We start from the raw sequence: 27,037 nt of genomic DNA, 5'->3' as shown, positions 1-27,037 counted from the left end.
GAAAATATTGCGTAATAATTTTGAGGAGGCCCTTTGAATAGGTGTAGCCCCAGGGCCCTTAGTGTTTTTAATCCAGCCCTGTCCTCAATTTAACATTATAAACTATAAAATTGAAATAGGAAGAGGTGCTGGGCCTCCAAATGCATACATTTAACTGAGCAGCCAATTATTTCATATTAACACACACTAGCAACTGCCAACTTTTGAAAAGGCTCCCTAAAATAGAGTTACAGAACTAGGATAGCTAGGTTAACTGGCATGAGACCTTAACTATGACTTTGCCATGAATTATTCCTCTATTTTAGTCACTATACTAGAAATCTTTGCTGGCAATGCTGACTGTCTCTCATCTCGTGGAGGTCTGCATTCACTATTCCGTAACATGCTGTTTTAAGTAGGAATGAAGACACATGAAGACTTTGTCTACTACGTGAGTCAGAATGGCAGTTCGTTATCGATTAGGGATTATTTTTTATCTGACATTGTTGTGGATTTCATATGTGAAAGATACCCTGCAGATGCCTTTGGGGACCCATGTGTGTGTGTGTGTGTGTGTGTGTGTGTGTGTGTGTGTGTGTGTGTGTGTGTGCGTTTGTGTGTGTGTGTGTGTGTGTGTGTGTGTGTGTGTGTGTGTGTGTGTGTGTGTGTGTGTGTGTGTGTGCGTTTGTGTGCGTGTGCGTGTGCGTGTGCGTGTGTGTGTGTGTGTGTGTGTGTGTGTGTGTGTGTGTTCATGCGTGTGTACGTGCGTGCGTGCGTGTGTTAGCAATAGATTGTGGTCTGCATGGCAGCCTTTGCCTGAAACACTGACTCAGTTGAGACACTGAACAGTTGAGACAACTTATCGTCTCTTTCGTCTTCCGGGTCAGGACATGGGAGGGAGGGAGGGAGGAGGGCGGCGGGATCTCAAGCATGCGCAAAGACGCAAAGTCCAGTTCCTAATCCAATTCACCGTTACATGCCGCGATAGTCAAATTATCAACCGGATCGGATCGAGTTATCCAGGGGTGTTAATCGGATCGTAGTCGGACCGCACATAGTCGAACAATGGTGTTTACATGAAACGGATAATTTCGATTTCAGTCCGACTAAGCCAGTTATTCGAATGCATGTAACCACGGTCACTGGGTCAGTGATGTCAAGACCCCCTTGCCCCGCCCAGACCCCACAATCCCCCAAACCCCACAATCCCCCACACCCCGCAATCCCCCAAACCCCACAATCCCCCACACCCCACAATCCCCCACACCCCGCAATCCCCCACACACCGCAATCCCACACACCCCATAGACATATATAGATGCCACACCCCCTTAGCTGTGTCAGCACACTTTCTTCCCTGCCTCACCGGGCTGTAACAGCTTATTAGCTCAGACTTTCATCACAAGCACAGAGTACTTGGAGAGAATTTACCTAGGCGGAGTATTTCCAGCCATTGGGGTCCAGTCCAGACACCACCTCTCACAAAAGGCCAAGCAAACAACGACTGGGCAGCCCCCAGGGAAACCACCCAGAGACCATGATGGGGATGTTCTCAAACTGTTTCACTGTCTAGTTGAGAACCCACTGACCTCACCAAACGTAAGAGTTCATGAGAACAAAAAAAATCTGATGAGGTACAGTGCCTTGCTGAAGTATTCAGCCCCCCCCCCCCCCCCTGAAAGTCAACACCATTTTCAGAATTATAAAAGACATGTACAAAATTCTCCCACTCTCATTTATGCTCTAGTATATTTCCAAAAGCAATATAAGTCATTTGTCCGCTAACATAAGTGTTTAAACCCCTGAGGTCCAGATTAAGACAGATGACAAATTATTCACAAATGATGCAGAGGTGCCATTTACTTAGACTCCAAGAAAATATCCAAGTGTTTTGATGTCAACTTGAGCTCCATGGGTTCCATAAGATGAAAGTGGAAGCGCCCAGATCATTTGTAGAAAAGGCTGTCCCCCAAACCAAGCATATAGCAACACTGTACTAAGGGAAAAAACATACAACCACCCAAAATAATTAGACGGTCTCTTTTGCAACTATCCAATGTATCAGCTGTTTAACAGCCTATTCAATTATGAATCACAATCTATCAACTAATGGCTATGACATCACTTACAAGGGTGTGATTTATCATTTTGGTTCAGTACCCTTAAATGAATCTTTAGTACAAGAAAATCAATGTGATGGGAAATCTGAAGCAAACCATTATCTTTTTAATGACCAAGAAACTGATGTAAGATAAATTGCACTCTGAAAATGATAAAAAATCTACAAAATGGACGCCCAGATATCCAACGTTTGACCGGAGGGTCAAATGGCAGTTAAACAGAGGACTTCTGTGATCTCACAACAAAGGACTTTGAAGTAGCAACCCCCACAACGGTTCTCACACATCTGAGGAACTAGGCCACACCGCCTGTTGCGAGGGAGAAACATTGTGTCCGCACTGTGTATGCACCCCTGTCACCTATAGGCACACAGTTGACCTTAGCATGACTCACATCTAACACTATGTGTGAATGTGTATGAATGCAACATATTCATAGTGAGTCTTGAATTGATCTTTACAATATAGCAAGTAGTCTGATCATAGTTTCACTGCAATTGAAGTACCGGCCATTGCTGTATAATTTGTCTCACTTTAGTTCTCTATGTAACTCAGTCCCCGTGGGGATGACCAATCAAAGGGTTGTTAGGGGGAGAGAATGTTATATTAAGGCCACATTCTGCCCCGGATGTCCTAAGACACTGGCCTGTATGCCTAGCAATGGGCCTCGATGTATAAAACCAAACACTTTTATCTCTTTTTCAGCTGCTGATTCACTTCTCCCATCTTTGAGCTTGGGGATCCTCTCTTCCCCTGCTCTCCCAATCTATCACTCTGTCTCTTCAGCATTTCTCTCACTCATTCATCTCAGGTTGAGGTTCATGTTCTCAGCTCATGCATTCAAGTTCATCAGGTTTATTTGGTCATTCAAGTATATTTGGTCTAATTGGCATTCAATCTGTTGGACAACGGTTGTACTTATCCATTTGGCTTTTACCTTACATTCAGTATGACTGACAATTGCGACCTTTAAGCTTACAGTTGATTGTATTATTAAACTGTTCATTTATTAACCATTCATAGAACCCCTCGTGTACCATGCCATTGCATCTAACAACTGCTTGGTAATACTGTGGGTCATTTAATAATAATGCATTGTACTGTGTCATAATGTTCAGTCTTCCATCATCAGTAACATTTTGGCTGCCTTTACACTGATCCTAATGACATGGTTTATGAGTTGCTGGGATGTCACTGAGAAATAGCATATGCTTTGTGCAACATACGGTCATAGCCTAAAAATGGAGATAACACAAGCTATTATTGCATTGTAATGAGACATACCTAGCCTACAAGTCGAAAGTTATGGGCGACCGTGGTACAGTGGTAGAGAAGTCATTTAGTAATCAGAAGGTTGCTAGTTCGATTCCCTGTCGAAGCGTCCTTGAGCAAGACACTGAACCCCTAATTGCTCCTGATGTGCAGTGTGCCATCAGTGTAAATGTAAAATGTGTATACATTGTAAGTCGCTTTGGATAAAAGCGTCTGCTAAATGACTAAATGTTATCAAATAGACAATGTGAACCTCAGATGAACACGGGAGATTGTGTAGCTGAAAGCCTGGTTGGTAATGTTTTCATGCTGTTTTAAAGGCCACTATTTAGACAAACTGAAGTTACAAGGCTGAAGTTAGCTCCTTATTCACAGCGGATAAGGTTGGTGTCCCTTCGTGCTAACGCCTCCTGAAGTGGGACACGGTCAAAGCACTTTATTCCAATAGCTTGAAAACTGTTAGGCCAAAAATGACTGCCATAAACATTTAGTCATTTTTGGGCAGTTATCTGTATATCCCTCCATTGTCTTTGTTGACACGAAACTATGGACTCAGGACTCCTTCCTGAGGTGGTGCAAAAATGATGCCTCATTTGACCACTGGGGAGCGCTGTAATAAGTAAAAATGACAAGGCGAAGTAAAAAAAGTCGTAAGAATATTCCTGTTTGAAAATAAAACCCACTCACATTTTTTTAGATATCTCCAAGTAAGACATTTTGTGCAGAAAAACATTGCTTCATTTCCAAATCTACCATCAGATAACGCTACTGACAATATTCTCTCTTTGTCTCCACACCGTAAAGGCTTAATTTCAGTCCTTTACAATCAAATCTGCAACATCTCCCCCCAATCACTGCAAGAAACTAGAAAACTTTGGGAAGAAGACCTAGGGGAAGTAATGAGAGAGGATCAGTGGGAGGCTGCGCTAGACTTAGTACACACATCATCCCCATGCGCTAGGCATAGCTTAATTCAACTTCAAATCCTCCTGAGAGTTCACTGGACCAGGGCTAAACTTGCCAAGATTTTCCCTGATGTTGACCCCTCTTGTCCCCGCTGTAAAAATCAACCAGCTGATCACATACATATGTTCTGGTCTTGTCCTTTCCTTAGAACATTTTGGGCAGACATCTTTCATGCTTACTCAACAATGTTTGGTGTGGTCATCCCTCCAAACCCATTATGTGCTATTTTTGGCTTTACTGATGAAACACATTCTCTTAAGGGCAGGGCCCATGTTGTCATAGCTTTCACCTCTCTGCTTGCCAGACGTCTGATACTACTCTTATGGAAGGAACAAACACCACCCACATTCAGTAGATGGATCAGAGACACCATGTCTCTCCTGAAACTGGAAAAAATCAGATATACTCTGAAAGGTTCCATACAGAGCTTTGAGAGAACCTGGACCCCTTTCTTGTCATACTATGAGAGCATACAAAGCCCACTACAAGAGAAAGATTAGATGGCAACACCCCCCCCCCCTCCCCTCCCTCGCTTTGTTTTTGTTTTTATTTCTTTTTTTTAATTTCTTTTCTCTGTTTTGTTTTGCAGCATTGTGGTATGTAATTGTATTGTAATAATCCAATACTTTTCTCTCTCTCTCTCTATATATATATACATATGTATATATATACATTCTACATGATCTTTTAATGTATGTACTTCTGCTGCATGGGGTAAGCTGGCTGGGGGTTATTGTGGGTAGGGGTATAACAATTAGATTTGTGATGTGTAATTGTATAATTTTATTGATTACCCAAAAAACACCAATAAAAAGTGTTAAATATGAAAATAAAACCCACATGAAATATTGACTCCATTGTCTTTGTATTGCAATTCATGATGCTGACAGGAAGATCATACCTTAGTAACACTGTGAAACATCATCAGTCATACATTTGATGGTGCAAAAACGTTGCATCATTGACTATTAGGGGGCACTGAATAAGCAAACATGTTTTTTTTTTTGTTTATTTGTTTGTTTTTTTTGCATTTTTAGAAGATGCTTCCTCATTTGTGCAAGATTTCCTACCAGGGACTTGAATGCGAGACAAGTCGTAAACACAATATCTGAACCCGAAGTATACTTACTAGGATCTAATGACTAGCACTTGAAGGCAGAATTAAGCTCCATTACTGGGTCACAAGCAACTGTTTAACCTATATGTCCGGTTTAGGTTGATTTCATCATCATGAAATCTCACAATTTCCACAAGAGGTTGCTTTTTGTGCATTTTAACTTAATCCTGGTGCAATGATGGTTTAAGGAGAGATTACCTTGGATTCACTTTATCCTTATAACTCACCTAAATATTTAAGTACAGGTGTAAAATTTGCAGTGGAATTTGCAATTTGTAAAAAAGTGTTACAATTACTTGTGCAGAATTGAACCAAAAAGGTGCAAAGTCAGCTAATTTTGTCCTTTTCTAGCACCCCCAGATGGCCACATGTCCCGTCAGTAGCAGCCGTCTCTGAAACGCTAAGGCTGGAAGGGTAGCAAGGTAGCGGCCTCCTCACTCCCACAGTGACACAAAGGACCCTCGGGCGAGCAGCAGGAATGCGGAGCCTTTGAGCCTTTGAGCCTTTGACTGGCAATGCTGTAGCCCCCTCTGGCCATGGGCAGCGATATGGAACACCCCATCAGTAGCAACCGCTGGGCATCAGTTACAACTGCTAGGCATCAGTAGCAACCGCTGGGTGGCTGCAACGGTGAAGCAGCAACCACTGTAGCTGGCGTCCCCAAGGTGGAGCCCCCTGGCTGTCGATCGGTGATGTAGCAGGCCGTCGCTGGCTTTCTCCGTCGTAGCAGGGGTACCATAACCTCAGCAGGGGTACCATAACCTCATCGAGGCGCTGGGCCAGGCGGCTTGCCCCTCCCTCACCAAGTCGGGCTTGCTCCCCCCTTGCCAGGCTGGGCTCCGCGGCAGTGGTGTCCTGCTGTTCCCTCAAGCTCCAGGGGTGTTTGCTCCTTCGTGCTGTCCTGGAGGCAGGGTCAAATCGAATATAGAATATATTTGGTCAGCTCTATCTCTTCATACTGCAGCTTCATGAGCAGGTCTTCAATATTTGTTCAGCATTCCCATTTGCCCATTTGGTCTTGCCACTCCCGAATGCCTAGTGTAGCAAGGAGTGCAATCTAGAACGCTTACTGCCACTCAGTATTTAACTCGCAAGGAAAAAAGGGGAAAGCTCTGGAGCTTTACATGGTAAGGATGGACACTAACACTTGAGGAAACCACACGAGGCATCACACATAACACAGAGACTGCTTGATTGCTAACAGAAGATACACGCTGACCTTAACAAAGAAGAGGAACACAAATACACACTTCATTTAAACATTACATAGAATAACACATTACACCATGTAGCTACTACACACACGGATGTATGGGAGAACTCAACATACCTGAACACTGAACTGGGGCGACAGTGGTACAGTAGGTAGAGAAGTCGTTTAGTAATCAGCAGCGTCTGCTAAATGACTAAATGTAAATGTAAATGTAAATGAACACAAACATAGGAGTGTGCATCCCTGCACGCTACAGAATTATACTGAAAAAAAGTTTGTACAAGGGATTTGAGAAAGGAAGGGGAGGTGGTGTTCTTAACAACATGGACATTTTGGAAGAATATATAACTTTACACAAAATAAAGCATGTGATGTAAGGAATAAAGTACAATGGGGTGTGCATTTATTGGAAAATAACACAAACCCATTTTAGGCAAATGTCACCCAATTTGAACCTAGCAAAGTGACAAATGTGATGCTAGACTAGACCGGCTATATCATACGTCAACAACAAGCTAATGCTCATCCTAATGCAAAGGTCTATATTTGAGTAAGCTAGCTAATAGTTATGTGCAGTCACCATCACCAGAGAGGCTAAATCAAATTCTGAAGTGATAAGGTCTACAGCCTAGTTATATAGAAAGCAATTAGTGAGTCAGAACTAAACGTGTATAAGAGTGTATAAGAGAGGATTGGAGCTTTAGATGCAATATAATAACCCACGGATATCTTTAAGTTATAGCAGGTAATTAGTATGAGGAAAAGGGACTAGTTACACTGTACACAAAGTACACTGAGTGACACAGAGCAGCTTATTTGGCTGGTTCTAAATCAGAAATTGTTTCGGGTCATATTGACTTAAAGACAATAGGCGATTTTTTTAAATAGCAGGTAGCCTACCCTTAAAGTGATGAAACAATTATTTCGATAAATATAATTTTGGGGGTCATTTTAGGAGGGTAGATGGACAGCCATGGATTTCTATTATTTTGCAATGTTTGAAAATAGTGACCCAAGGACAAGAGGGTTAAATCTAGGCTACTGTAAAGTGTAACGACAAAGGCATCCAAAAAATGTCAAATTAGCCCATGCCTCCTAATCCTAGGATCTCATCTCTTGCATGGGTCGCGCTGCACTTCAGGTGTCAAGCGTTCTTTCTTCCCTCGGAATATTCCAGGCAATGGACCCCAAAGAGAGGTGCTACGTAAATACCTAATGGAAAAACACGGGGATGGTGAAGAAATTCCTCTTTGGCAATATTCCAAGCTATTCCATGAGAACATGACATCATACACGACAGGTTGTCACACCCCCAAAAATCTCAACCCAATTGAATGCTTGAAAAGCAGGGGATTTTTATTACCCTCTTCTGAATTTATAGTTGGAATCGTTCGCAGTCGTTCATTGCTTCGATACCTTAAAGCCAGGTGGACAACAAGCAACTCGCTGCAAAGCACCTTGCCAGGTGAGGATATTTTAATTCAGTATGCTAGACAGCGGATACACTTTCATCCGCGGCAAATAAGATAGTAAGCAGATGTCGTATGCTAATACTTTTAACGCTTTCTATGTGATGATCATTTGTTAATAAAAGGTTATAATAACGTTAACTGGAATATTATCCAACTGATGAAGGATGTACTTGAGGACATGATAAGCTACAGTAAGCGCCTGCCGTAAAACTGATGGTCTGGTTGGATAACTTGCCAACTGTCTCTGAACTTCGTCACCTTAGTCAACTTAGCCAACTTAGTCGAATACTTTCTATGTCTAGGGCTTTGATATTTTTGTCCATGCAATGTTTTCTGAGAGAATGCACTAGCCTATATGTTTTGTTTCATAATTCCCCAAATGGTTGTTTGGAATTTCGTACTTTTGTGACATTTTACACTTTATTTGTTTGTAAATCAGTTTATTTGTCTACTTTAGGTCCATACAAGTGCAACAATGAATGTTATTTACAATAAATGAAACCTCTCCCTCTCCTCTTCTTTCATTCTCTCTGTGCACAGGCATCCAGAGCAGAAGATGAACGGAATGAATGGCCATGGTCCAGATATTTCAGGCTTCAGCCATGCAAAGGGCCAGTACTTTCTCCGTGAGGCTTTCAAAGTCATCTTTGAGGAGACTATTTGTAAAAGCACTGATGTGAATGAGAAGGTATGAGATGTGGTCTGGCACACTCTTATTAAGCCCCCGCTCTTGAGATTGTGCTGAATGCTATAAAAGTTAGTTGTTTATTAACTTTAAGCGGGAAAATGACCCACTTTCATCAGCACTTTTTCAGAAAATGTCACAGTCATGCTAAGCTGGTTAACTATCAATGCCTAGAAAGCATTAAAGGTCCAATTAAATGTCTCTCTCTCTCTCTCTCTCTCTCTCGCTCTCTCTCTCTCTCTCTCTCTCCCTCTCTCTCTCTGTCAGCATTTCTCTGATCAACCCTGATAAACTGTCTGGCTCTGGTGTGAGATTGTGTATGTTGATATTTTTGCAGGTGTGTGATTGGCAGGATCCTGAGCAACTGGAGCAGCTGCTGGATTTGGAGCTGAGAGATAGTGGAGAGTCACATGACCAGCTGCTATCAAGAGTGCACGATGTTGCCAAATACAGCGTGAAAACCAGTTAGTGACTTTTGTTTTCTGAGCCGAATTGAAAGCCTTTGTACTCTGACTACTGAATTTGATATCTTGCAGTGGTGGTGCCCTTAATTCTGTATTTTAAACAACGTAAAACAATGAAAGTGATGTGGTGGAAATCTGATTATAACCATTTTAATGCAAGATCAGTTTTATAATTAGATATTAGTAATACGTTTATTAGTCTTCTGCAGAAGGATCAGAAACACACAGAGTGAACAGCAAGCAGTCTGTGAGAATCGGATGAATTCGCAGGCAGTGTCTATTTAACAGGGTTACAGAGATAAGAAGAACAGGGAGTATCACTGTTCCAGCACATTGCATTCTGAAGGACAAGAAAAAACAATCACCCCAGTTATCCGTAATATTTCACATGACATGCTTTACTACGGTGGCCGAGAGGTGCAAACCAACATTACAAAATCTGAAACACTTTTACAAAGCTTGAGACAAATTTACATTTTGGAAAACATTTTTACATATCGTAAAACAAAATTACATTACCATAACACATTTACAAGTCCCGAAAACAAATTTACATTTCAGAAAACAAATTTACATTTCAGAAAACAAATTAACAAGACGCAAAACACTTGCAATACGCATCATTGGTAATACAGTGAGAAAAAGTTAACAAACCATCTGTAGCATGTAGTACATCTGAATTTCAAATTCACGTTCAGGATTGAGGTGAGCGCTGAAGAAGCCAAAAAGTTCACACAGCAGTCATTTATGAACTGGCAGTTTCAAGCACAAGCTAATAATCAATCAGTTATTAGTCAATAAGCTATTAATAACAGCATCTCATATAAAAGTACATTAATTTGCTGTGGCAAGCATTCATTGTATATATTCTTTCATGACTGTACATGAATAGGCAGCGCTCATTGGTGGTTATACTTGTCTGTTTGGTTCAGCCTAAGCTTTCATTATTATTCATAAGCACTTGACATTTTTTTCTAATTTAGTTTCAATGGTAGTATAGTCTGTGAAATGACATTCGTTTTTCTGTGTTTCAGACCATCCACGGTTCTTTAACCAGCTATTTTCTGGAATTGACTACCATGCCCTGGCTGGTCGACTTCTTACAGAGACTCTTAATACCAGCCAGTAAGAAATTACAACTTATGTCACCTGCTCAGAATGCTTGTTGTGTTGAGGCACACACCCTGTTTTGTACATGCTGCCCGTCTGCTGAATTTGTCAGTCATTAATATACAAAAGATGAGCCAGTAATTTCAGTGCGACATTTGTTTAATTGTTTACCATGCCTTACCAGGCCGTGGGACATCATGGTGATTCAGTTACAGCTTGCTTTTGATATTCTACATTAGCTTGCCTGTAGTCTGGTTCACACATTTTGAACCAGAGTTGCATAACACCTAACCTTGGGGTTTCAGTGACAGTAGTAGGGGATTTCACAATTTTCACACGTTACTCTTTTCATCAAAAATGGTGTTCCATGTATGTACATCATGCTCAATGTGATCTAATCTCTGAATAGATACACATACGAGGTGGCGCCAGTGTTTGTTCTGATGGAGGATGTGGTTCTCACCAAACTGCGCTCAATGGTGGGCTGGCTCAGTGGGGATGGTATCTTTTGTCCAGGTGGCTCTATATCCAACATCTTTGGCATGAACGTGGCACGTTACCATGCCTTCCCTGAAGTGAAACGGCAAGGACTGTGGGCTCTGCCACGACTTGCTGTCTTCACCTCCCAAGACGTAAGAACAAAAGTACAATTACAAAGAACTTGGGCCCAAACAGTAGGAAATTGTATACTTCAACTTAAAAGCATTAGAATAAGCATATAATGAATTAACTATCATTCTTTTCATGTTTGTGCATTTTCTAGAGTCATTATTCGGTAAAGAAGGCAGCCTCCTTCCTTGGCATTGGGACTGACAATGTTTTTCTTGTGAAGACAGATCAGAGGTAAAATGTCCTTGCGTATGTCCCATTTAATCCATTGACCCAATCTGCCCAATTTTAACAGGAAAAGACCATCATGTCTGTACCCTCAATGTGATTTAGTCAATGCTCTAATATCAATGTGATTTAGTCAATGCTCTAATATCAATGTGATGTTAGTCAATGCTCTAATATCAATGTGATATAGTCAATGCTCTAATATCAATGTGATTTAGTCAATGCTCTAATATCAATGTGATTTAGTCAATGCTCTAATATCAATGTGATGTTAGTCAATGCTCTAATATCAATGTGATATAGTATAATTTTTCATTGCCTTATTCAAATCCTCCAGTGGTTCCATGGACCCAGAGGACCTTGAAGGAAAAATAAAGCTTGCCAGATCACAGGTACTATTGATTCAGATCAAGATCATAATCATATCTCTGAGGCATGTGTCATCATTTTTCATCAAAACAGTGATGTAAGGTGTGATGAAAAAATGCTCTGTCGATAGTCCTTTATCGTTCGTCTTTCTTTATCCCTGACTGTTTGCAGTTGTTATTACCCCTGGCTTAGCATCATTCATTTGCTAATTTCAGAAATGTTTTGGTAGCAACATTAAGGATATACTGTTACTGTGGTCATTATGATGTTGTAAAGGTACTTAACATCACTAGTTTTTTGATGTGATTGCATGCATGATATTTGTATTTCAGGGGGCAGTCCCTTTCTATGTCAATGCCACATCAGGCACCACTGTACGTGGAGCTTTTGATCCCCTGGACAGTATTGCTGATATCTGTGAAAAGAATGGCTTGTGGATGCATGTGGATGTAAGACCCTTCAGTTAATTACATTGTCTTAGTATCAGACTTTTCTATAAGTTCAGTGATTATAATCGTACCCGTGTTTTCCCTTTATCCGACAGGCTGCTTGGGGTGGTAGTGTGCTCTTTTCTAAAAAACACAGACATCTTCTGAAAGGAATTGAAAGGTGGATAGTGACAGAATAACCATTTCAATATATTATCTGCTGTTTTAAGTAATGTTTGGAGAACACATTTTGGAGATGTTTCAATTTTAATTTTGTTATTTGTTTGTGTGTGCCTGTCTGTGTGTTTCAAGAGCCAACTCAGTGACTTGGAACCCCCATAAAATGCTGAGCACAGGTCTGCAGTGCTCTGTGTTCCTTGTTAGGGACACTACGGTAAGGAAGCCCTGACAAGTGAATCAAGCTTCACTTGTCACTTGAAGAGCCCTTTCTGAGCATTTTTTTTACCCCTCTTTGACAGAACCTGCTTCAGAAGTGTCACAGTGCCAGTGCCACATACCTGTTTCAACAAGACAAGTTCTATGACATGAGCTTGGACACAGGGGACAAGACCATCCAGTGTGGCCGAAAGGTGGACTGCCTGAAATTATGGCTGATGTGGAAAGCGGTTGGCACCAAGGGCCTCACAGAAAGAGTAGACAAAGCCTTTGCCCTGACAAGGTCCTGTTCCTGCTTTCAAATAATAATTTGCATATAGTAATTTAAAATGGTCATTTCAGCCCTAATATGTCCGTAATTTATATTTATTTTGTACTGCAAAACTTGCAAAGCATACAGTCAGTATGTTGCCAGAAATAAATATGTGATATTAAATCATATACTGATCAGCCAACTAATTTATTTATTTTACTATAAACAGGTACCTTGCTGAGGAGATAGAAAAAAGGGAGGGGTTTCAGCTGTTGTACAAGGTGAGGCCCAGTGTCATAATGAATTTCTTGCCAAAAACACCAGTTTTTAAGGGAAAGCGGTTAATAAATGTGGTAATGTGTGTGGTAATGGAGTACCATTTCCCCCCATATACCGACATCAAGGTTGGTGAGGATGGCTATCAGTTAGCTGTCTGCCAAAAGCTGTTATGAAATTAAAGTGTTGTTTCACTTTGCAATACACTTTGTCTTATTTTGCTTGCTTCTTTCTCTGTTGCACTGGTGAGCAGCCACAGTTTGTGAATACGTGCTTCTGGTACATACCACCCAGTCTAAGGGGGAAGGAGAACAGTGCAGATTACAAAGACAGACTGTCACAGGTAGGTTGACACCATATCACAGAAATAACATTGAAAAAAAAAAAAGACTTATTTGACACAATGTGAGGCTGTTTAAATGTAGCAATGTTTAAGTTGTTTTGGTGACACAATTTGAGCATCTCACCACTGAAAAAGCACAGAATAGAGGGGAAGAGATGGGAATGGAGGCAGGTTAGCACAAACAACCCAAATAAGCCCTTTCATAGGGTTGATTGGGTTATGAAAGAAGACAGTATGTCTAAGTAATGAATATCCTTTTGTGTGTTTTGAAATAAATACTGACAAATGGATAATAACTACACATTTTTATTGGCAGGTGGCCCCAGCCATAAAGGAACGAATGATAAAACAAGGAACGATGATGGTGGGCTATCAACCACTGAACGGACAGGTTAACTTCTTCCGCATGATTGTCATCTCGCCGCACATCTCTCAAAGAGACATGGATTTTTGTCTTGATGAAATAGAGAGGCTTGGAAAAGATCTGTAACAGGGGTGTTTAAAGCTCCACATTAGCAACCCACATAGTTGATTGCACCTTGGTTTTCTTTGTTCTTGTCTTAACATGGCTGAAAATCAAAAGAGGCAAACTTGGAAGAAACTTATTGTAAGCCTATGTTGCCATTACAAGTAGCCTCAATTATGCTTTTTTTATTCACTTATGAAAAGGCGATATGAGAAAATGCTGAAACAATGTATGTTGCCACAACTGAGGAACAATAACAATGAAAGATGACTTTCTGAGTTTCTGAAATGAGCAGTGTTAAAAGAGGGGAAGAAACTAATTTCAACTATAAAAATATGGGTAAATAAAGTAACTATTTCAGGCTCTTTTTTATTTGTTATTGTATGTTCAATTTAGAGTAAGGTCAGTTGTTGAGACATTATAGGATGTCAAGACTTGGTCTCAAATGATCATTTTAGTATTCACATTGTTGCCTTCCCAATATGGCCGATTGTATGGGTCATGTGCGTCAGATTCTGGGACTGCCTTGGTCACATGGTACCGCTTTCCCTCGGGAGCACTTCCGGTAGCGTTTCCTGTGTTTGTAAACTGAGAAAAACTGTAAGTCTGATAAGATACACTGATCGGCGAGCACCAGAAAAAGGAAGGTAAGCGATTAAAATCAAGTATGTGCTTAAACTACTGTCCAACCTTTCTTTAGGGCCAAGACAGGTTTTTATGGAACATTTATAGGAAACCTCTGTCGTTTCGTCTTCGGCGGTCAACTCAACCACACGCCCTGTTGTTGTGTTTGTGAGGGGGTTGGGGGGGTTGCTAGCAAGCAAGCAAGCCACCATAGACTTAAGAAACCCCATACACCGTGTTTTATGTAGCATTGTGCTAAGTAGTTGTAGTCAACCTGAGTACGCTGAAAATGTTTATTTGCAATATAAGCTTACATAGCGAGCACATGTTTTACAACCTACCTTAGTAGTCTATTGAACGCGTAATAGCTTATTTGATTTCGTGAACAATTGTCTTACAGTTTGACCCGCCAATGTTAGCGATAGCTGGTTCAAAAGATAACGTTAGCCTGCTAACGACCTAGTTAGCATGATCTAGTTCAGAGACAGGCTACTGACAATGAAATCTCATAGTTAGCCTCGCATACAACTGACTCGTCCCCAGATCTGCTGGTGTAGTTGTAGTTGTCCAAAAAGAATTTTACCATAAACACACCACACAGATAGAATTGAGTTAGCGTGGCAGGGTGTTCAGAGTTTATAGGCTAGTAAGGTTTCTTGGTATACTTTCCCCAAGATGGCAAGATTGTTATTGCAATGCTTCTCCATTTTCACATCCATAACATTTTCAGTATCATCATTTTGTTGTTTGTTTGCTCGTCTCGTTTAAGGCTGATTGGTGTAATTGCTAGATTTAATCTCAGATGTCAACAAAGTTAATGTTCCATTAGCGTATTCATTTTCACTGTAGACAAACAAGTAACACAGCCGTGTATGATCGATATCTGGATGCTGCCTACCCAAGTGCATGGAGAGTTGACTCACAGCAATCCATCACACATCAAATGATCCCCTTCTTTTCAAGACCTCGGCATGAGCTGCTTATTTTAGTCTAAGTCTGAGTTGTGGCCTAGTAGCAACGGAGATATAAAGAGATGAACACATTGCACACAAATAAAGTTACTAGATGCTCATCTCCTCATATGTAGAGTGTCTCTTTATTCTTCATGCATATATTTTTCTGAAGTGCAGGCTGTAAATTGCCTTGGCACCTATTCATGGTGGCTGCACTGTCCTGCGATCCATATTTGCCACTGTGTTTCCCTCTCCAAAATCCTCCTTGAAAAGTTGGCATAACACTGTAGACACACTGCAGGTTCAGCCCGACCCCCTACTCATTCCTTGTTTTCAAGCCATCAGTCTTGTGAGTGAAATTCTTGACCCCCCCCCCCCCCCCCCATCAGAAAGGAGTTGGCGTATGATGGCCTCATGACACACACCTCCCCCCTCTGTTTCCAGGCGTGAGCCCCCCGATGCGTGGGGTTTGTGAGGGTCTGTTATCACACACCCCGCCTTCTATCCCCACGTGACGTGTTCTCCCCCCCCCCAATACACGCACACACTCTCACCACGGCGATGTCACACCTTCCCAACAACTCAGTCCGAGACCATATGAAATGGGTCAGTGTACTACTTCTTCTCATTGTCACAGTTTTAAGTTTGCTTTTTATTTTCTGTCTGTGTGTCTCTCCCCAGCATCCATAGTCAGTTAGATTAATTTATTGTCCTTCCTCTTTCTTTAACCATCTTTGCTGGTGTACCCCATCTTGCGCTGTATATTTGGATATTTATTCCTGTGTATGGTCTTATTGGTTGGCGTGTGTGTGCGCGTGTGTGTGTGTGTGCGTGCGTGGCATGCTTTGACAGGCTGGGTTGCTGGGCTGTGAGGCGGTGCTGTCCAGCATGGCGCTCATGCAGGCCAACTCCATGTCTGGCCACAAGAAGATGGTGACTCCGCTTGGTCCAGGGCAGAGGGAGAACCAGGAGGGCCCCCACAGCCACGGTCACGGCCACGGGCACGGTCACGGTCATGGGCACGGTCATGGGCACAGCCACAGCCACATGGTGCTGCCCTCTGGAGTCAGCTGCTCGCCCGTGGTGAGACAGCCGCAGAACACGGAGCATGTATGTGCCATCACTGAACCATCCATCAAACCCCTCTGTCTCTGCACTCTTTCTCACACACTGCCTGTGCCTGTCTCCCACTGTTTATATTTGCCGCAGGATAATTCATCAGTGAGCACATTATGTCCGGCCCTAACACAACTCTTCCTCTTGGATGTAGAGAGTGTAACTGTGGGCGTTTAAGATTTGCCTCTTGGTTGAAATGAGCTATACTGGTTCCTCCTAGTTTTGTTATTGTTTACTGAAAGTGCAGTTTCTGTTTTTGGGTTGAGGAGCCACCTCCCAGCCATCAGTATTTATCTGGAAAGACGCTTAGCTGTGTCGTATGTGGTAGGTTAGGTTTCCACTGTGCTGTTATCAGTCAGACAGTTGTCAAACTAGTCCGTGTCTAGATAGGCTGTTGTTGAAACACAACTTTAACAGTAGCATTTTTCATGTTTCTGTCTGCATCCATTGGCCAGTGAACCTTCATGCAGTTCTGCATGTCCTCACACCAGCAGCGCTTTTGTCATTTGTGTTGTCGATGGACCTGTGGGCTGTCTGTGATTCCCTCTGTCCTCTTCCCCTCAGATGATCCGTAAGGACGGGGAGTTCCACTCGTCGCGGTTGCTCGACGAGAAGGACATGCGAGCCAGCCAGAGCCAGAACATGCAGCCCAAGAAGAAGCACCGCAAGTCGGGCACACCCAACAAACTGCGAGAGAAACCACAGGCAAGTGTTTTCCATTTAGTGAAAGAGTGACATATAATTTGAAGGCTGTAGATTCTGAAGTTGTGGCTTAGTAGATGTTCCATATGTTGGCAGCCATCTGCCAGTCTGTCATATTTAGCACCATTATACCAATAACTAACTATCCACCAAGATTAGGTTCCTAACATGACTGACTATATAGTGTGTTCTTCAGATTGAAGTGCCTGACATCCATGATGATCTGAGCAAAGTCCAGAAGAACTTCATCTGTGAGCATTGCTATGGTGCTTTCCGCAGCAGTTACCACCTGAAGCGTCACATCCTCACGCACACCGGTGAGATGCCCTCTCAAAGTCTATAATATGATGTAGATCTTATTCTGAATCAGTATCATCACTCTCAGAAGTTGAATAAAAACAATTTTTGAGTGTTTGCCGTAGAGTCAGACATACAGACCAACAGTCTAAAGACCACCTGGGCAGCAGTAAAAATTGATCCGTTTATGTTCTATTAGATTATCATAACGGCCTTGCAAAAAAAAGATTTTCAACGGACCTATGTTGTATCACTGTTGGCCATCCCAGTTTAGCAAGTCACCCACAACGGGTTCTCCAAAACGGCACAGTTTTGCATCAAAGTATGCCCAGGTCATTTGTTCTGGGGTCACCTAGGGTGATATCACTACATTTTGATAAACGGTGCCAGTCTTACGGAGCTAAGCCTTACCCTGTGTGCGTGTGTATTGCAGGAGAGAAGCCATTTGGGTGTGATGTGTGTGACATGCGGTTCATCCAGCGCTACCACCTGGACAGACACAAGCGAGTTCACAGTGGCGAGAAACCCTACCAGTGTGACCGCTGCCATCAGGTGGGTCACACACTTACCCACAACCACTTACCCACGACACAACCTTATGCACAAACACACCCACAACCTTATGCAATAACACACCCACAACCATATGAACAAACACACCCACAACCATATGAACAAACACACCCACAACCATATGAACAAACACACCCACAACCTTATGCACAAACACACCCACAACCTTATGCACAAACACACCCACAACCTTATGCACAAACACACCCATAACCTCATGCACAAACACACCCACAACCTCATGCACAAACACACCCACAACCTCATGCACAAACATACCTACAGTAGGACCCCTCTGATATCCAGATACATGCCTGGAGCAGGTATAGAGATTTAGTAGTGACTGACTTATCTCCCCCTCACTCTTTACTCATTTATCTCTCTCTACCCCCACCCTTTCTTTGACAGAACTTCTCAAGGACCGACCGGCTGTTGCGACACCGGCGCCTGTGTTCGGTGGGCATTGCCAAGGAGGAGAACCAGTCGTGCTGTGAGGGCCGGCCGTACTCACAGGAGCCTCAAGCCCAGCACACAGCCACCTGGAGCCCCTTACAGTCCCCCAATGGACGCCTGGCCGTCTGACCACCTCCCCATCTGTGTACCGCCAGCCAGCCGGCCAGCCAGCCTGTCTATCTGTCTGCCTGTCTGTCTGCCTTCCCCACCAGCCCAGCTATCCATCCATCCATCCTACTCTGGCAGCACAGGGCTGCAGGGAATTACTGTAGTTCAGCAATGCCACTCACACACACTCACACACACACACACACACACACACACACACACACACACAAACACATGAAGCTTCGTACACTGGAACAGACCAGGCCTGCTGACTGAGCTGGATGAACTGGGGCAGATACACTAGACTCACATAGACTGTTGTTTTGTCAGTCTCTCCTGCCTCATATCTAGACTGATGGACAATGAAGACTTTTCTACTCATTGTAATGAACATAAAAAAAAAAGTGTTTTTCTTTCTCTAGTTTGTTACATAGTTGGTACTGAAACTAGATTTGGATGGGCTTAGTTGTATTGTCGTCACATCATGGCAATAATGTATTCACTTATTAAACTGTAAGATGATAATGTTTCTGTCGGAAAGGCTCTGTGGAAGAATGTTCCAGAGCATTCTTCAGCAGAGATATGGGAGTCCCCTACGTGTCTATGTGACTTAAGACTCCATGCACAGGATGGCTCTCTAGGCACATCTGTCGAGGCGCACAGCTGCATGAGGTTCCACTACGCACCACCGCAGTGAGAGGATTTAGAACCTGCTGAACACATACAGTATGAAAAAGGGGCCTTTTCACTCAGATTTTTAAAAAGATCAGTTCTGTTCCTTTACCGTTCATGTTGGCTGTGATCCGTTTTGCTCTTATAGAAACCATGTTTGTAGATCCAGTTCTCGACTGTGATTAGACTCGATATTAATGTTACTCTGGAAGTACGCTCGATCATCATGAGTAAATACATTTTTTTATTGTATGGACTGCTGCCAAGCAGTCAGTAGGCTCAGTTGACCTGTCAAAAGTGCCATTCATTACTGCATTTTGTGCTTATTCCAGTTCCAACCCTTCAGATTGCCCAGGCAGCTGTGGTACCCTCATGTGTCTGCTTGTCTCACAAGTCCCTGTGACTTAAGGTTCATCTCTTTGTAAGGTCAGACATCGGAAATGTAACGGGCTTAAGGTGTTGGCTGACCAATTGCTCTGACGAAGCCTGGCCAGTCAGGTCTACATATGGAACTGTTCTTTTTTTTTTTTTTTGTTCTTGATGTGGATGTCTCATTGGTCAAGGAATGTTGTGATGCAGTTAGGCCACGCACCTAAATCTCAAGTACTGTTTGTCAGTTTTTATTTAAATTTTTTTTAAAGCACTGGATTCATGAAGCCAAAAGTAAGGGGGAAAGGGTTGTTATTAAATACTTCTCAGTAGACTTCTCTTTGCCCCAGAGGATGGCTTAATTTAAGACCAGCAGTTTTCTGAATCAGTGTTGTATTAAGAAGTCAAATTAGGTCACTTACCAGGAGATGGTTTTTAGCTCCTTTCTCTGACCACAGGCGGTTTTTCTACCTGCTGAATTTAAGTTAATATATATATTTTTTTAATTTTCAAAAAAAAAAAAAAAAAATGTTCCTAGGAAAGTTGTAGTGTAGAATAGCAAACAAAGGTTAGGTTAATTGTTTTTTTTATGTTTCCTTTTAAAAAATAGTTTTGCATGAAGTTTTGATCCTCTGCCCTATACCTTAAAGGGGTATTTTTTTTGTTTTGTTTTGTTTTTTTGTTGTTTGTTTTGTTTGTTTTTTTTGGTTAAGAAAAGAGGAAAGTGGGTAAAAATTTGTTAGAAAAAAATGCCTGTTTTTATTCTTTTTTTAAAATTTTATTATTTCTCCTAAACAAATGAAGTTAATGATGACCCTAGAGTAGTGAGTGAAGATGTAGGGCCCAGAAGAGAAACTAAATAAAGTGTTTCCCTCTTTTTAAAGATTGTTGCCATTTATTTGAACATTCACATGTCAGTTTGACCGTATTGTTGTTGATTTGGTTCAAAGACAGATTTGATCAGAATACCATGGTGTTGGCAAATGTCACTGAATGCTGATGAAAAGGAGTGAACATTTCAACGACTGTCTTTCCTGTCATTAGCTGCTCATTGCAGATGGATCCAATAATCAAAACCGGCTTGATTTCTATCTCACTGAGCCATCTAAACGCATCAGTTAAATAGATATTGAGGTTAAAACAATAGACAACCCGAAACACACAGCAGTCTCACAGAGGAATATCACATCTGTTTGTATTTTTTAGCACTTGTGAAGTTCTGCATCTGATGAGTTGAGTTCTGGCTGGAGGGCTACCAGCAGGGGGCTCATATTGTCCTATTCTGGTGCTGTTAAACGAGGACGTTACTGTAGTTTTGTCAAAAAAGTTACAGTATTTTAATTTGTCTGAGTGTAATTTATCACTGGCATCTTCAGAGATACAGAGAACAGTAACAGCTTGGTATTTAACATGGATATGAATAAACAAAGATCCTTTCAAAATGCCCCCTCAAATTCCCCTAATTTCTCATGTTCACCACTAGATGGAGCTCTAAACTACAATAATCACCACCTCAGAACATTTGTTCCTTCAGGATCTCTAGTGCTAATATTCGATTACAACATTGCTCGGGCCTGATGTATCAGTCATTTTGATGCAGTATAGCTGCCCCTGGCTGGTTTTCTGAGAATGTTTCTTGCACAATGAGTCGAATCACTAAAGGGAAGCAAACTGAACTGTGTAGCAAGAACAATGACTATACTCTTTTTCTGAAAGCAATTGCGTTAGGATAGCTGGTGAAATAAATCACTAAAAGTAGCAAGTGTGTTCACGTTCTTCAGATGAGGTTGATGCCAGCTTAATCAGGGACACATGCACTGATGTGGGTTTTAGGAAACATGACACTGTCTGAGTCCGACTTGGCAAGACCGACAGAACCCAACACCCAAACACATAGCTTGGACACAGTGACTATCCTATGCCCTTTCTCCCCTTGTAACTAGCTAGTTAGACGTCTATAATGACACCCATAAGATTCAGCTGTTCAGTTCGGGCTTGTGTGAGTGTGTACGTGGAGTATGACCGTGTGCCCTGTGTCCTGTGGAGGACGTGTGGCCCCTCTCCTGCCCTCAGCCAGTGGTGTGATTTATGGGGCCCCTGGGCCTGCGGCACTTAGCACAGGCTCTCCCGGAGTGGAGGAGGAGAGCTGAAGACTGGAGCAGATGCCTCCCCATCACCAACACTGGGAAAGCCAGAATCAGCAGATACATGTCTCTCCTCTGCCATGCTGATGCAGCCTCACCCAGCCAAACCGTTAAATAAATAGATATATAAATATAAATAGATATCTGGAAAATATATACGACTTCCTTGATATGCTCCAGAGATGGATATCTTCTTTAGCTTTAGCATAGTTTAGCTTGTGTCTCATAAGTAGAATCGCACACGGTGAGGCTGTTCTGTAGGTCACTTTTTTGACCTCCGCTAGTGAAAAACATCTCGGCCCACCCTGCCACCAGCTCTTTGTTTTGTGGCCTCGTCTCCCGATGAGCAGCCCGGGAGTGTCTCTCGACTTAATGTTTAATTAATAAATTCATCAGCCCCGCTCCTGGAACGCAGGGGTGTGGCAGTCGCCATCTGTCACCATGCTGACAGCGCACCTCTCCGTGTTAATTAGCGGTGATATTTAAGCGAGCCGAGGTGTTCCAGGCCCGTCAGCATATCAGATCTGCTCATTAAATTTTCAGGCTGTCCTTCTGCCCTCCCCACACACAGTCGCGAGAAGCTTCTCCCTCCAACCTACACACCCACATTGAAATAATACACAGTGGAATAGTTCCAATGAAATGTTAATAGAGTTCTGCCATAATGAAATACCTATGAAATACCTGTTTTTTTATTTGTTGTTAATTATGCGTGTGTGAAAGCTGAATCTATCCAAAATAGTTACATGTAATTATCAACATTTCATGAACTGTGGACCTGTAAACTCTGTAACTCAAAATCTAACAGCCCATAAGGGTTTTGTATCAATTAGTATGACGTTACATTATGGACATTATATCACACACATGATCCTAAAAGGGAAAAAGAATGTAGAGGTCATGATGTGCCCTTACAGCACTGAAGCTGAGACACGAAGTTCATTTGAAGGGAAATGTGACATCAAGAGCACTGAGTTTTGTCAACCTCGCCATTACTTTAATATTCAAAGGTGCTATACATAATCATTCAGTGCGTGGTCTTAAATATGATTGCACAGCGGTAGGTCTAAGGAGCGGTAATTTCAGGTTTTAGCCCCCTCCCATGAAGACGGAGAAAAAAATGACAGTTACTGCAAATGGAGGCCATTTTGTGAGATAGTGTCTCACTGAATGAGACTAATGGGCGAACTGTCTTTCGATACGATGTTCAAAATTAATCAGCTGAAAAAGGCTTTATTATAGTTGTCCTAGGAATATCTACTTCAGCTTGACAACACATAACTGCCAATTAACACAGAAAGTGATTCCACTTACTGCTTCATTAAGCTGAATATAAATCACAAAAGCCCATTTATAATTATGCTGACTGTACGCAATGAAATATTTAAGTAAACAGGCTTCTATTACTTTTTAAGCAAACAATGATAATTTCATGATTAATACTCATCTTAGTACAATAATCATCTTACTATTTTTTATCACAATGATGTTAGACTAAGAAAAGACACTGGAGAAAAAGAGACAATATCAAGAAAAAAAATATGAGAATGGAAATGGTTTTAGTTTCCTTGCATCCTGTGTCATAATTTATCTCAAAGTAATGCTACTTACCTCATGGTTAGCATGAATGACCATTATTAATGAATATCATGTTAAATGCCATATTTTTCAAAGAAGCACTTCTTATATATAGAAGAATAGATGACCAATGGCCAAAGAAATCACCTGACAAGTTAACAAACATGCCCATGTCCAATGTTTCCATGGCAAACAAGTCCTTGTAATGTAGCATAATGCTAAAAGCGACTAATGCTAATTCTGGCCTAGATATGAAACATATTCTGTCTGTTTATGACAAATCTGCAAAAGTTTTATGACACGCTTTTCTGCTGATGCCCTCCTTTTACACCACACTTTCTTAAATTGATGTCTTCGTCAACAGACCAAGACAACAGACAACACTTCGTCTGCTCAAACTGCTCTGATGAAGATTAATTAGCTCCTGTTCCTTATTCCCTCTTCGCTGCATCTCCCAAAGCTACTGCTTATAAACCACTACTGCACTGACAGGAACCTGGGAATCACAACCATGTGTGGTGACCTACTTAGGCAACGTATCCAAACAAATCATCCATATTTAAGAAGACCTGGGGACCCCTGCATGGTGTTTCACCATGTTTTCTCACTTAACTGTACCTCACACAGAGATACAAGGAACTTTTCTTCCTTTAAATCTCCTTTGTTGGTTGAGAATCATGCAGCACATAAACACAGATGCTTGCAGAACTATGACAGAATTTCAGGACTGCTCATTTAAGTGGCAGCTAAAGGTATCAAAGACGGCAAATAAACGTGTTCACCTAGCATAGCAATATCACCCACACAAATGTGAAAACAACGTTGAGTCAGTACAAACAGTCAATTTGGGCTACACATAGAACACACTGAATTCTTCATGGTGCTATGTGTTTCACTGTAACACTCAGTGGTAGAGTGGGAGTGTGTGTGTATGTGTGCATTTGAAAGTATCCCTGTCCTACGGAGAGAGAGGGGGACACCCACACACGGAGAGGCAGGCAGCGACGGGTTAGCCAGCACCTCATTGTTAAGATTTATTTGGCCCGAGAGTCATCCACATTCCCCTTGACAGGATGGACACCCCGAGCGCCCTGCTGTGGGTACGTAAAAATCACTTTCCAACGGCGACGTGTTTAGCCTCGACAGATACATTAACATGCGGTGGCCCCATGCCATCCCATCAATCTGGGGCTCGTTGGGTCCCGTCCGTCTCTGCTCCAGCGCTCCTCCCTCCTCTAGAAGGAACGCCAACAGGGCCAGGACTGACTCCCCTCTGCTCCAGGCCCGGGACCCATGAGGAGCCCCTCTGGACCCCAGGGGTCAAAGCTCCCAAAAGGGGGACTTCTAAAAACACTCTGAGGCCTTGACAGCAGCCTGGAGGCATAGCCTGCCGCCTTGAGGGTCACTGTGAAGTTTGAGCAGAGTAGGTCACTAGAACATTCCAAGGGCCTGCCCTCAGGGGGCAGAGGCAAGCAAGACACATTTTGTGTGCAATACAAATATGAATGTGCAACACAGAATCTGTCAGTGGCTACTTTACTCTTCTTATACGTCCACTGAGTACAGCAACTAGGCATCTATCAGTTCCTCTGCATTTCAAAGTAATGACTTGGCACTGGCTAGCTTGCTCCTTGGCAAGCTGGCAAACTTTAAAGCACTAAGGTGTAATTTCATATCCATGAATGTCCCTGCCTAACTACAAATAGACGGAGCAAATTAGTAATATTAAACACTCTGAGTGACTATTATTACCACATAAATTAAACTGATTTAAATTGATGTTCTATAAGTACATGGTGCATAGATGTGGAGTAGAAGAAGTTTGACTTAGGTTCACTCTCTCTCTCTCTCTCTCTCTCTCTGTCTCTCTCTCTCTCTCTCTCTTTCTTTCTGTCCCTCTCTCTCACACACTCACACACGCACACACACAAACACACACACACACACACACACACACACACACACACACACACACACACACACACACACACACACACACACACACGTGACGACTCTGACGATGGTGCAATGTAACCCAAGCGGGGCGAGGCCGCGTCCTGCTGGCAAGTTCACTCAGCAGTTAACATACCACCACTCGAGTAAACAGCTTATTACCAAGACGTTACCCAATCACACCCCACACTCCTATCCTTTCTTTATCTCCTCCCTTCCCTCCAGCGATTTCCCCCTCAAGCACCTTGAGCAGAGCACGGCAGAACGACCAAGAGGTGAGGTATGGATCTGATGTTGGGCGGCTGTCTGATGTATGAAGCCTTGAGCTTTGACAGACAGGGTCGCCCCTGCTATTTACCCTTAGAGATTTCCATGGGTCACGGCCATTACAGGAGAGCATGTGTGCTCCTTATTTTTTTTTTGATCCCCTATGGATAGGCTGTCACGCTGATAGTCAAATAGGCATTTAGATGAATGAGAACAGAAAGGGAGGAGGTACCTGGGGAGGCCGTGAGTGGACTGACCGAAAGTGACTTTGGCAGTTTTGCTGCTGTTGATCAGCTTTTGTGATAAAGTGATTTATCCATAACATCTCTCTTGATGTATTGTGGGTCACACATGGTACCACTTCATCTATCAGCGGGCCTAGTGGAGGGTAGTGGAGGAGCGCTGGTGTATCCACTCAGGGAGCAGCGTACTTTCAATGACCTGAGAGTGAACTTCATGCATTCACTGTGTACTGTTGCCTTATGCCGTGGCCAGACTTCTGCGGAAGACACATTTGGTTTCAAGAGCAGCTTTCAAGAACGAGAGATTGGACGCACTCACGGTGTTGTTAATGAGACCCTGAGACTCTTCAAAGTCACCACAAGAGGTGATGATATTTTATGAGAACTTTTTGACGATGTGCTTGGCCAATGACACACTGAGGATTACAAATCCATAGAGGCAGAGGGACGGACAGACACACACACACACACACACACACACACACAGACACACACAAGTAGTTTTTATGGGACTGCAAACTAATTGCACACTGCAGTACGTCTTCAAGTTCTATCATTCGATCCACCTTCAGACAGCATGACAAAGACTCAAAAGAAGAGGAGGGGTGCAACATACAAGCAAGATCATGAATACAATAAAACTAAAAAGAGCATGTTTGGCTTTTGAATAAGTGATTGTCACATGCATCAGTGCTTTCTTTTTGTCTCGTTAAATTACATTTTTTAATGAACATTGTCCACTCCGTCTTATGCCATTTTTCTGTGGTATGTCAAGGATGCTTCTGCACGCTCATGAAAAATGTGACCATGTGGTATTTCACATGACCGTTCTTCTGTACTACTGAGAGAGCTGAGAACATGTGGAGAGCAGCATCAATGGTAAAAGAGTCCAAGTCTGACAGGAAGAACTCATTCTTGAGAAGAATGCCTGCAGGCGGTATCTCAGAGATCTCAGTAAACTGAGAACAAGTCTGGCACCAGTGTGATTCTCATCACACCTCACAAATTTGACCCGAGTAAAAACAGTGTGCAAAGACAGAGTGACGAGATGCAAACACTGTTTGCATCTTGTTGGAGATCCTGTTGGAGATCTTTGCAAAAACATGCAATGTTTGCACAGAGAGGGAAGTTGTCGAGGGTATATTATTTTAAAAAGGTGAATTAGGTGGGAACATATTCCACAAGAGATTAGATGAGTTCAGTGGGAGAGAAAATGAGCA

General features: G+C 42.4%; 2 protein-coding genes across 5 annotated transcripts; both read left to right on the top strand.

Moving 5' to 3' along the window:
- Nucleotides 1-7,985: 7,985 nt before the first annotated feature.
- On the top strand, nt 7,986-14,131 carry csad (cysteine sulfinic acid decarboxylase). Its single transcript, XM_012841731.3, has 14 exons — nt 7,986-8,132; nt 8,680-8,827; nt 9,162-9,288; nt 10,323-10,413; nt 10,808-11,030; nt 11,162-11,241; nt 11,573-11,627; nt 11,937-12,053; nt 12,149-12,213; nt 12,345-12,426; nt 12,512-12,711; nt 12,911-12,962; nt 13,211-13,300; nt 13,617-14,131. The coding sequence occupies exons 2-14, from the start codon at nt 8,696-8,698 to the stop codon at nt 13,788-13,790; spliced, it is 1,488 nt and encodes a 495-aa protein (XP_012697185.2). The 5' UTR covers nt 7,986-8,132; nt 8,680-8,695; the 3' UTR covers nt 13,791-14,131.
- Nucleotides 14,132-14,252: 121 nt separating this feature from the next.
- Nucleotides 14,253-20,516, top strand: znf740b (zinc finger protein 740b). Of its 4 annotated transcripts, none has more exons than XM_012841724.3 (7): nt 14,253-14,413; nt 15,788-15,949; nt 16,196-16,426; nt 17,024-17,164; nt 17,346-17,478; nt 17,892-18,010; nt 18,440-20,516. In XM_012841724.3, the coding sequence occupies exons 2-7, from the start codon at nt 15,905-15,907 to the stop codon at nt 18,611-18,613; spliced, it is 843 nt and encodes a 280-aa protein (XP_012697178.1). In that variant the 5' UTR covers nt 14,253-14,413; nt 15,788-15,904; the 3' UTR covers nt 18,614-20,516. The 4 variants fall into 4 exon arrangements, with proteins under 4 accessions (XP_012697178.1, XP_012697176.1, XP_012697179.1 ...); XM_012841722.3 differs by having other exon boundaries at nt 14,263-14,413; nt 16,196-16,453; XM_012841723.3 differs by having other exon boundaries at nt 14,272-14,413; nt 16,196-16,453; nt 17,358-17,478.
- Nucleotides 20,517-27,037: the final 6,521 nt, after the last annotated feature.

This window comes from Clupea harengus, chromosome 4 (genome assembly GCF_900700415.2).
Source record: "Clupea harengus chromosome 4, Ch_v2.0.2, whole genome shotgun sequence".
In the NCBI taxonomy this organism is placed as follows: Eukaryota; Metazoa; Chordata; class Actinopteri; order Clupeiformes; family Clupeidae; genus Clupea; species Clupea harengus.
The sequence above is the reverse complement of the archived record's forward strand: the minus strand, read 5'-3'. Positions and strand labels throughout refer to the sequence as shown.

Bases quoted from the DNA above. Each gene is read 5' to 3' on its own strand.
- znf740b (XM_012841722.3), top strand. From the start codon at position 15,905: ATGTCACACCTTCCCAACAACTCAGTCCGAGACCATATGAAATGG. The intron at 17,479-17,891 runs GTGAGATGCCCT...TGTGTATTGCAG, and splicing joins TCACATCCTCACGCACACCG to GAGAGAAGCCATTTGGGTGT. The intron at 18,011-18,439 runs GTGGGTCACACA...TTTCTTTGACAG, and splicing joins AGTGTGACCGCTGCCATCAG to AACTTCTCAAGGACCGACCG.
- csad (XM_012841731.3), top strand. From the start codon at position 8,696: ATGAACGGAATGAATGGCCATGGTCCAGATATTTCAGGCTTCAGCCAT. The intron at 10,414-10,807 runs GTAAGAAATTAC...ATCTCTGAATAG, and splicing joins GAGACTCTTAATACCAGCCA to ATACACATACGAGGTGGCGC. The intron at 12,712-12,910 runs GTCCTGTTCCTG...TACTATAAACAG, and splicing joins AAAGCCTTTGCCCTGACAAG to GTACCTTGCTGAGGAGATAG.